Source organism: Lottia gigantea (assembly GCF_000327385.1).
Source record: "Lottia gigantea unplaced genomic scaffold LOTGIsca_25, whole genome shotgun sequence".
Lineage (NCBI taxonomy): Eukaryota > Metazoa > Mollusca > Gastropoda > Lottiidae > Lottia > Lottia gigantea.
The window spans coordinates 1802796-1813719 of record NW_008708752.1 but is presented as its reverse complement, the minus strand read 5'-3'; the positions used below and the strand labels follow the sequence as shown (position 1 = coordinate 1813719).

The following is a 10924-nucleotide window of genomic DNA, read 5'->3' as shown; positions in this document are numbered from 1 at the left end:
GAATTAACTTTATATTTCTATATTTTAAAATTGTATTGAGTTAATAAGTAAGTGGCAGAATTATCACTCAATGGTTCTAAAACAATGGCAGTATTCCGATGAAGTGACAGACTACTGGTGAACGTCAAAGTAATGATAGAAGACACAGGAGACATAGTGATTCGTTACATTCATATCCGAGTTAAATTAAGCTTTACGGAAACTGTCGAGAGTTGCCGAATGAATATAACCATGCATGACAACCCCCACAAGTAATTTCAGTTTATGTTTGATTTTGTTATCCGTTATTGTTAAATTTATCGCTGTGTCGAATTTGAACATATCTGAGGCAATGACCAAAATAACTGAAATATAAATGCACAGGGAAGCTTTAGTTTTAATTCATGCTGTCTGACACACGACGGATGTGGATTTACAATCAGTTAGATACAGCAACCTAGACATTCGACATTTCTCGGCAGTTTCTCGGTAATGAATGGTGAATTTCATTGTGTCTTCTTGGGCGATAAACTTTATATCCGGCTTTTCACAATTATTTGTTAAGTGATAGTAATATTGTGACCTGAATATCGAATACTAGCTTTCAGGGGATAATTCTGACTCAAAATTTTGTATTCTAATTTTAATGTAATGATCGGTTTAACAATGATATATTTTATTATCATTTTGGATCCTTATCCTACGAAGTTTTTTTTTAATTAGCTTTGCTGACAAATGCTAGTAGTCCTGAACGACCAGCCTCTGATATATAATTAATCAGGTGATAACGTGACAATACTGACATAGTTCCGGTAAATAATGTCTGCCATTCATTTGTGTGATATGTTGTAAAGCGCTAACAGAACTTTTACGGTACACCGTTTGCAACTGAGGTAGAATCGGGTCATTCCAAACCCCGAAGCTGTGCACAAACAAAGTGGTACTGTTTATTGGCCACAATAAATTGCTCTTGTAATTCAATATATATTCAATATTCGAAACTTCAGTTCTAATTCTCATGCACAAAATACATATTCATTATTCAGAAATAAAACACAATAGATTCGACCATCTAAACAGCATAAAACGACCTGCATCGGGTGGCGCCTTCAACATGATTGCAATATGATTGAAATATCTATCAAAATATGTGACAAATGAGATGATATAAATTCCCTTTCACTCGACCACGTCAGAATCTGGACGCAATACTGACAAAAAATGACTGTCATTCAAAACTGTGATAAATATAGTGCTAGAGGAACTTATAGGGTAGACCGTTTGATGAAATCCAACTTTCATCAAAATTGAATATCAACTTCCACCGCGTCTTCAAGCCGAAATCTACACATTTTTTTTAAGTCAAGGACAATAACTCAGGAACTTTCATCGAACTATTGCCCATTTCGAACTTCTCAGATCTCATAACATACCCATTCAGATCAAGATTCACAAGATTCGGATTAAAAGTGAAGCTTTAATCGAGACTACAAGCTACCAATTTGGTTCGTTTTTAAAGGAATAGATTCGCCATCCGTTTAACCATCTGTACATTTGTCTTAGAAACGGGATTTTAGCTAAACTAATAATGCGCGTTGTCCAAATTTTAGCCTTCAAATCAGTGAGTGTCCAGAAAGTTAAAATGACGACTCATCTTTACATGAGACTCCATTGTATATGTGAAATCGATTGGATGGGATTATGAGATTTCCATGCATTTTTAGTAGCTCTGAAGAATATTTACATCTAATTCAACTCCCGAAAATGGCGAACTATGGCCTTTAATAAGTCAAGGGCAATAAATCCATCTAATCTACAAGAAATGTGGTTGGAAGGAGAGGGGGCGGCAATTGGCCACATTTAAAGGTTTGAATGTAAAAAACAAATAATTGTAGAAAATATAAATTTAATACATGTATGTATGTAACAAATATTACAAGGTTCTTGAATAGAGCACTGTTATCTGAAATAAAAAAATAAATATATCAATGGTAAGGTTAATATACATCGTCGATTAAACCACGCCCCCTTGATGATAATCAGATAAGTCAATGTTCTCTTTATCCAAATAACTTAGTATGAAGAATGAGAGGTTGCCCGTATATTCGTGCGTAACGTGTGTGATTTTATTTACAAATCAAATCGTATATAGACACGTGCTGCAGTACGTACCTTATTTTCCCATCATACCGTATCCGCCCATTCCACCGAGCATACCGCCCATCATACCGTATCCGCCCATTCCACCGAGCATACCGAGTCCACCATAACCCATCATCATTGGGTTGTACATACCACCCATCATACCCATACCTCCCATACCTATACCAAGTCCCCCCATACCTCCCATCATACCAAGTCCTCCCATACCCATCATGTAGGGGTCCATCATACCCATACCTCCCATCATACCCATACCACCCATCATACCCATACCGCCCATCATTGGATTAAAAGCAAGGGTGGTGGCGGCGAAGGTCAAACATAAGGCGATGGTAAAGAGGGTGTTCATCTTGAATTCTGGAAATGAAAAAGAATAAAATCATTATCTACAATTTGAACCAAATACATGATATAAAGTATGACTGCCGGATAACACGTTTGAACTACAAACAAATCTGCATTGACACAACTAGAATCAGTTTGCGCAGCCAAATACCAAAATGTATTTATTAAAATTATTATATCAACAACCAAATACCAAAATGTATTCATTAAAATTATTATATCAACAGCCAAATACCAAAATGTATTCATTAAAATTATTATATCAACTTACTAGTTTCGGCTGGTTGTGATGTTGATAGTTTGAAGAACAGAAGATTTGTGATATTTTTACCTTCAATACTGACTGTATTTATACACTAGTTTATAATATATATTATTACAACATCCAATTGAATTGAATAACCTGATTAAAACCATCACTCATTTTTCTCTCAACAATTATTTATTATTCAATTTACTAATTATTCTAAATCTATTTCTAAGTAGGGTCACCCTCGGCTGTAAGGAACCAGGATGTAGTTCACATATCAGATACTATATGACGATCAATGGCCTTGATCATGATGTCAATTTACAAAACGAAGACAAAACATAGGGAAATTAAAATAAAAGCTAAGAAAGTTTGAGTCTCATTGTAAAGAATTGTTGTTCTACTTTAAATCACTTGGGAGGGGATTTCAAATAATCTTAAGCAGTCTTTATACATAGACAGTTTTTTTTTTCAGCGTTTCCGCTTAGTACATATCAAACAGTGGCGTTTCTAGTAAACACCAAGTAAAGGGGCCGTGGAGGGACCACAAAATATATTTATTTGTTTTTTTTATCCCCATATGTTATTGTTGGCATATAACGCCACCATCCTTGTTCGTCATTCTGTCCGACCACATTTCTTGAGGACACTATAGACTATAAAAGTTTCTGAACTGTTGCCCTTGAGTTAAATGGCGTCAAATTTGAATTGCAGACATGCTCGGTGGTATTGGTGGATACGGTATAATGGGCGGTATGCTCGGTGGAATGGCGGGATACGGTATGATGGTTGGTATGCTCGGTGGAATGGGCGGATGCAGTATGATGGGCGGTATGCTCGGTGGAATGGGCAGATACGGTATGATGGGTGGTATGTTCGTTGGAATGGGTGGATACGGTATGATGGGTGATATGCTCAGTGGAATGGGCTGATACGCTATGATGGGCGGTATGCTCGGTGGAATGGGCGGATACAGTATGATTGGCAAATCAGGTACGTACTACGATCTCTGTGTTTTTGATCATATATATATAATGCCAAAATAGAAAATAATGCTCTTAACATAATAATGTTTCAAAATGTCAAAACTTATCAATTTTTACATATATTCATCGTGTTTCAATTTAGTATGTAAACCACGTGATTTTCAATGCGACCACTTCATTGTCTTTGTTTACAAATGTTCGTAGACCTGAACGACCAGCCTCTGATATATAATTAACCAGAAGCACGTGATAAATTGACAATTCTTACATAGTTCCGGTAAATAATGTCTGTCATTTATTTATGTGATATGTTGCAAAGCGCAAGCAGAACTTTTAGGATACACTGTTTGCAATCTAGGTCATTTACGAAGAAAATAGGGTAATATTTCAGGCCCCATTTCGTCAAAGCTGTACGCAAACTAACTGGTACTTTTTATTGGCCACAATAAATGGCTCTTGTAATTCAATATGAGGTATAGATCTTATTTTCACAGAAAACTTCAGTTCTCATTCTCATGCACAAAATACATATTCATTATTCAGAAATAAAACACAATAGATTCGACCATCTAAACAGCATTATAACGACCTGCATCAGGTGGCGCCTTCAACATGATTGTCCCTATGAAATATGTATCAAAGTATGTGACAAATGAGATGATATAAATTCCCTTTCACTCGACCACGTCAGAATCTGGACGCAATAATGACAAAAAATGACTGTCATTCAAAACCGTGATAAATATAGTGCTAGAGGAACTTTCAGGGTAGACCGTTTGGTGAATACAAACTTTCATCAAAATTGGATATTAACTTCCACCGCGTCTTCAAGCCAAAATCTACACATTTTTTTTAACTCAAGAACTTTTCATCGAATTATTGCCCATTTTGATCTTCTCAGATCTCATAAAATTCCCATTCAGACCAAGATTCACAAGATTCGGATAGAATATGAAGCTTCTATCGAGATTACAAGCTACCAATTTGGTTCGTTTTTAAAGGGATAGATTCGCCATCCGTTTAACCATTCGTACCTTAGTCTCTAAACTAATAATGCTCATTGTCCAAAGTTTAGCCTTTTTAGCCTTTTAGTGTGTGTCCAGAAATATCTGAGTTTGAAAGTTAAAATGACGACTCGTCTTTTCATGAGACTCCGTTATATATGTGAAATCGATTGGATGGAATTATGAGATTTTCATGCATTTTTAGTAGTTCAGATGAATATTTACATTTAATTCAACTCCCGAAAATGGCGAACTATGGCCTTTAATAAGGGCAATAAATCCATCTAATCTACAAGAAATGTGGTTGGAAGGAGAGGGGCGACAATTGGCCGCATTTAAAGGTTTGAATGTAAAACACAAATAATTGTAAAAAATATAAATTTAATACATGTATGTATGTAACAAATATTACAAAGTTCTTAAATAGAGCACTGTTATCTGAAATAAAAAAATAAATATATCAATGGTAAGGTTAATATACATCGTCGATTAAACCACACCGCTTGATGATAATCAGATAAGTCAATGTTCTCTTTATCCAAATAACTTAGTATGAAGAATGAGAGGTTGCCCGTATATTCGTGCGTAACGTGTGTGATTTTATTTACAAACAAATCGTATATAGACGCGTGTTGATTGTTTAATTGATCACATTTGAGTTATATCATAGCAGTACGTACCTTATTTGCCCATCATACCGTATCCGCCCATTCCACCGAGCATACCGAGTCCACCATAACCCATCATCATTGGGTTGTACATACCACCCATCATACCCATACCTCCCATACCTCCCATCATCCCAAGTCCTCCCATACCTCCCATCATACCAAGTCCTCCCATACCCATCATGTAGGGGTCCATCATACCCATACCTCCCATCATACCCATACCACCCATCATACCCATACCGCCAATCATTGGATTAAAAGCAAGGGTGGTAGCGGCGAAGGTCAAACATAAGGCGATGGTAAAGAGGGTGTTCATCTTGAATTCTGAAAATGAAAAGGAATAAAATCATTATCTACAATTTGAACCAAATACATGATATAAAGTATGACTGCCCGATAACACGTTTGAACTACAAATAAATCTGCATTGACACAACTAGAATCAGTTTGCGCAGCCAAATACCAAAATGTATTCATTAAAATTATTATATCAACTTACTAGTGTCGGCTGGTTGTGATGTTGATAGTTTGAAGAACAGAAGATTTGTGATATTTTTACCTTCAATACTGACTGTATTTATACACTAGTTTATAATATATATTATTACAACATCCAATTGAATTAAATAACCTGATTAAAACCATCACTCATTTTTCTCTCAACATTTATTATTCAATTTACTAATTATTTTAAATCTATTTCTAAGTAGGGCCACCCTCGGCTGTAAGGAACCAGGATGTAGTTCACATATCAGATACTATACCTCGACTAATGGCCTTGATCATGATATCAATTTACAAACGAAGACAAAATGGAACGGGATTAAAAGAAAAACTAAGAAAGTTTTTCTATCGATATAAAGAATTGTTTCTACTTTAAATCACTTGAGAAGGGATTTAATTAGTCTTAAGTTGTCTAAAAAATACGAAGAGAGCAAATTTTGTACGTTTCCGCTTAGCATATATAAAACAGTGGTGTTAGAAATACCAGGTGAGGGGACCGAGCAGGTGCCACAAAATTATCATTCTTTCACTGTCTAAAATGATAAAAAGCGTTGAAAGGGGGGGGGGGTGCAAAACCAGGCCGGGAGCGACCTGCCAAGTTATTGTCAAGTTATTACGTACTGCATCTAGCCATTTGGTTGGATTGTATGCTAACGAATACAGCCAATCAGAAAGTCTAAGAACTTGTAACCATCAAATCCACAGTTCTTCTGTCGAGAGCTGTGATTGGCTGGCGTACAATCCTACCAAATCGCTGCATTCCGTGATAGAAAGAAGGTAACTATTGCAGGCAAGTTAGAAGGTGAAGTTCGTAATAGTTTGACATTGCGAAGATGTCATAGTCACGTACAATAATATTCATTAATGAATTCGTGTATCTTGAAGCCCAATATCGTCAAGTTTCTAGGTTTCTTTTGTCTGGCACAGCATTTTGTTATGATGTTTATTTATAATGAAATCCATTTCGTTTTCTTATGGACTGTCAAATATGTCTCTGTAACTATAGCAACCTAGTTTCAATTGTCAATATCAAACTCTTTTGTTGTGGTGCAATTCACGCAGCTGCCATCTTGATTTAACACAGTTAAATAATGATAATTTGATTCTCTAGCTTCTGATAAAAATAAACAATCTTGTAAACATATTATTCCATTTAAAGTAAAGTTCCAGAAATAGTGCAAACATACAGGTTTTACTGAAAATGTAAATCACTCAGGAAATGTACCATCAGTGTTCTAAAAGCATACAACAAAATTGTATAAAACGTTAATTTCATTTCAAGTTATATTAAGCGGGATTAATAATCAATTGAAACTCCAGTTTCGCCTAGATTTCGATGGTCTTAAAGTCGCCATGAACCCATTTAAGTATCAAAGTCGGTCGTCAATATTGTCAAGAGCAGATCTGTGAACAACATAATTATCTTGTAATGATATAATCCGTTAATCCGCGACAATCTACCGCAGTGATAATAATAAACAGTAACTATGGTTTAGTAAACAATAAAGTACTATAAAATACCTAACCTTAAACCAAAATATTATCATTCCTTTCTTATTACTTGATACCGTTTCATATATTAACCCTTTTTACCTCACTTTACTACCAAGATCAAAATGAGAGAAATCGTTCATATGCAAACTGGCCAATGTGGTAACCAAATCGGAGCTAAGGTAATAATTTTTAACATTTTGTAACATAGCTCATAACCTTTCTCTTTGAAATAATCCTATATCGTCTTTGAGCTCAACTACTAGCTTACTAAATGTTCATCTGTTTCGCTGAACCTTCATACAATTATTACTAATAATCCAAAATTTCTTGTCTTTCAGTTCTGGGAAGTGATCTCTGATGAACATGGTATTGACCCAACTGGAACTTACCACGGTGATTCAGATCTTCAATTGGAGAGAATCAACGTTTATTATAATGAAGCAACCGGTGGTAAATATGTACCCAGAGCTGTTCTCGTCGACTTGGAACCTGGTACCATGGATTCTGTACGATCGGGACCATTTGGCCAGATCTTCCGTCCAGACAACTTTGTCTTTGGCCAGAGTGGTGCCGGCAATAACTGGGCTAAAGGTCATTATACAGAGGGTGCTGAATTGGTAGATTCCGTTCTTGATGTGGTTCGCAAAGAAGCTGAAAGTTGCGACTGTCTACAAGGATTCCAGTTGACCCATTCTCTGGGTGGTGGAACTGGTTCTGGTATGGGCACTCTTCTGATCAGTAAAATTCGTGAAGAATATCCGGATAGAATCATGAACACCTTCTCTGTTTGTCCTTCACCAAAGGTAGGTCCGCGTTTATTCGTTTTAATTAATTAGGGTGATTATATTCCATTTTAGCTATGAATTCCGAAGAACAAAATTACAAGAAATGCAAGATAATCTTTTCTTTCATTATTCAGAAAAAGCTATTTTAACAGTAGCCCTATATTACTTTGGCCTACATTACTTCAGGATCTCCCTTAATATATTGTTCTTTATAATTGCAGGTATCTGATACAGTTGTTGAACCTTACAACGCCACCCTCTCAGTTCATCAACTGGTAGAAAATACAGATGAGACCTACTGCATTGATAATGAGGCTCTATATGATATCTGTTTCCGCACCCTTAAATTGACCACACCTACTTACGGAGATCTTAACCATCTGGTATCAGCTACCATGTCCGGAGTGACCACCTGTCTCCGATTCCCTGGTCAACTCAATTCTGACCTGAGGAAACTTGCAGTCAACATGGTACCATTCCCTCGTCTTCATTTCTTTATGCCAGGTTTTGCTCCTCTCACCTCCCGAGGTTCCCAACAATACCGGGCTCTCACTGTACCCGAACTTACCCAACAGATGTTTGACGCAAAGAACATGATGGCTGCCTGTGATCCGCGTCATGGTCGTTATCTAACAGTAGCAGCTATGTTCAGAGGTCGTATGTCTATGAAGGAGGTTGATGAACAGATGTTGAACGTCCAGAACAAGAACAGCAGCTACTTTGTTGAATGGATTCCTAACAATGTTAAGACCGCTGTTTGTGATATTCCACCAAGGGGTCTGAAGATGTCAGGGACATTTATTGGAAACACCACAGCTATCCAAGAACTATTTAAAAGAATCTCTGAACAGTTTACTGCTATGTTCAGACGAAAGGCTTTCCTCCATTGGTATACTGGTGAAGGTATGGATGAGATGGAATTTACTGAAGCTGAATCTAATATGAATGATCTGGTATCTGAATATCAACAGTACCAGGATGCTACAGCTGAAGAGGAGGGAGAATTTGATGAAGAAGAAGAACAAGAAGATGCTTAAATTGGAGATATTAAACGAAGCTGAAACTATTTATTCTATTTCATTTAATTGTTATATGTTAATAAATGAACATAATAAAGCCAGACAGAGCTGTATTTATCTCTTTGTATCTCAAAAAGTCTCTGCGCGAGTAAAACCTTATTGCACACTAATTGACTTCGTCCGTATTCGCCAGCCTAAGAAAGTGCATATAGAGTAGTATACACATTTCATTTAATTATACTTCGGGTCACTATGAAGTACACGTAAATGGCTCTGAAAGATGCAAAATCTAAGTCGACTAGTTATAGTAGCCAAACACTAGATTTTAATGATTGTTGGTTTGAAGTGTTTGCTATGTTTTATTGGTTTCAACTTCAGAAAGTTCTATACACATATCCACTGGGTGCAACTTTGGCATCCATGGGGAAATTTTTTATGTCCGCCATCATCGATATTCCGAATCTATTTCCAAATCTCTACCAGTCATACAACACCTCCTCCTATCAGCCCAACAACCTCTTATAATACTAATCCAACAACATCACCTAATACCAGCCCAACAATCTCTCATAACACTAGTCCAACAATATCGTTTACTACCAGTCCAACAACGTCGCCCTTTACCTGTCCAATAACACCACCCTCTACCAGTTCAACAATATCCACTACCACCAATCCGACATCATCTCCGCCTTCCAGTCCAACAACATCCCCTACAACCAGTTTGTCGGCATTCCCCACTATCCGTCCAACAACATCCTGTACTACCAAACACTTCTCTTGCCACACGTCCGTTACTACCTCCAAATTTAAGTCCAGCGACATCTTATACTACCAGCCCAACAACATCACCTACAACATATAATACTACCAGTCCAACAACATCACCTACAACATATTATACTACCAGTCCAACAACATCACTTATATACTACCAGCCCAACAACATCACCAACAACATCACTTATATACTACCAGTCCAACATCACCTATATACTACCAGTCCAACAACATCACCTACAACATCTTATACTACTAGCCCAACAACATCACCTACAACATATAATACTACTAGTCCAACAACATCGCCAACAACATATAATACTACCTGTCCAACAACATCACCTATATACTACCAGTCCAACAACATCACCTACAACATATTATACTACCAGTCCGACAACATTGCCTACAACATATTATACTACCAGTCCAACAACATCACATACAACATATAATACTACCAGTCCAACAACATCACCTATATACTACCAGTCCAACAACATCACCAACAACATATAATACTACCAGTCCAACAACATCACCTATATACTACCAGTCCAACAACATCACCTACCAGTCCGACAACATCGCCTACAACATATTATACTACCAGTCCAACAACATCACCTACAACATATTATACTACTAGTCCAACAACATCACCTATATACTACCAGCCCAACAACATCACCAACGACATATTATACTACCAGTCCAACAACATCACCTATATACTACCAGCCCAACAACATCACATACAACATACTATACTACCAATCCAACAACATCACCTATATACTACCAGCCCAACATTATCACCTACAACATAAACTAGTGTCCAAAAGAAACGATACCAACTTATTTTGAAAATTGTTTTTTACTAAGTGAATTGTCTAATATGAAAACATGCCAATTCGTATTGCACATCCCAAACACAGCAT

At 36.7% G+C, this 10924-nt stretch overlaps 4 protein-coding genes across 4 annotated transcripts in view; 1 reads left to right on the top strand and 3 right to left on the bottom strand.

Annotated features, from left to right (window-relative positions):
* Positions 1 to 2491, bottom strand: part of LOTGIDRAFT_160581 (hypothetical protein) — a gene marked incomplete at both ends in the record, with an annotated part of 6432 nt that extends 3941 nt beyond the window's left edge. The window contains one exon of the mRNA XM_009055693.1: positions 2170 to 2491. Coding sequence (XP_009053941.1) covers positions 2170 to 2491 — 322 coding nt within the window. The remainder of the gene's footprint in view (positions 1 to 2169) is intronic.
* Positions 2492 to 5408: 2917 nt separating this feature from the next.
* On the bottom strand, positions 5409 to 6050 carry LOTGIDRAFT_160580 (hypothetical protein; the record flags this gene model as incomplete). Its single annotated transcript, XM_009055692.1, has 3 exons — positions 5409 to 5722; positions 5898 to 5982; positions 6030 to 6050. The coding sequence occupies 3 exons, from the start codon at positions 6048 to 6050 to the stop codon at positions 5409 to 5411; spliced, it is 420 nt and encodes a 139-aa protein (XP_009053940.1).
* Positions 6051 to 7511: 1461 nt separating this feature from the next.
* LOTGIDRAFT_203866 (hypothetical protein) lies at positions 7512 to 9580 on the top strand. Its single transcript, XM_009055691.1, has 3 exons — positions 7512 to 7575; positions 7735 to 8199; positions 8403 to 9580. The coding sequence occupies exons 1-3, from the start codon at positions 7519 to 7521 to the stop codon at positions 9216 to 9218; spliced, it is 1338 nt and encodes a 445-aa protein (XP_009053939.1). The 5' UTR covers positions 7512 to 7518; the 3' UTR covers positions 9219 to 9580.
* Positions 9581 to 9767: 187 nt separating this feature from the next.
* LOTGIDRAFT_160570 (hypothetical protein) overlaps positions 9768 to 10924 on the bottom strand; it is a gene marked incomplete at both ends in the record, with an annotated part of 1472 nt that continues 315 nt past the window's right edge. The window contains one exon of the mRNA XM_009055690.1: positions 9768 to 10001. Within this exon, the coding sequence (XP_009053938.1) occupies positions 9768 to 10001 (234 nt within the window). The remainder of the gene's footprint in view (positions 10002 to 10924) is intronic.

Coding starts and splice junctions, on each gene's coding strand:
- LOTGIDRAFT_203866 (XM_009055691.1), top strand. CDS start 7,519: ATGAGAGAAATCGTTCATATGCAAACTGGCCAATGTGGTAACCAAATC. Junction 7,576..7,734: donor GTAACCAAATCGGAGCTAAG/GTAATAATTTTT, acceptor CTTGTCTTTCAG/TTCTGGGAAGTGATCTCTGA. Junction 8,200..8,402: donor CTGTTTGTCCTTCACCAAAG/GTAGGTCCGCGT, acceptor TTATAATTGCAG/GTATCTGATACAGTTGTTGA.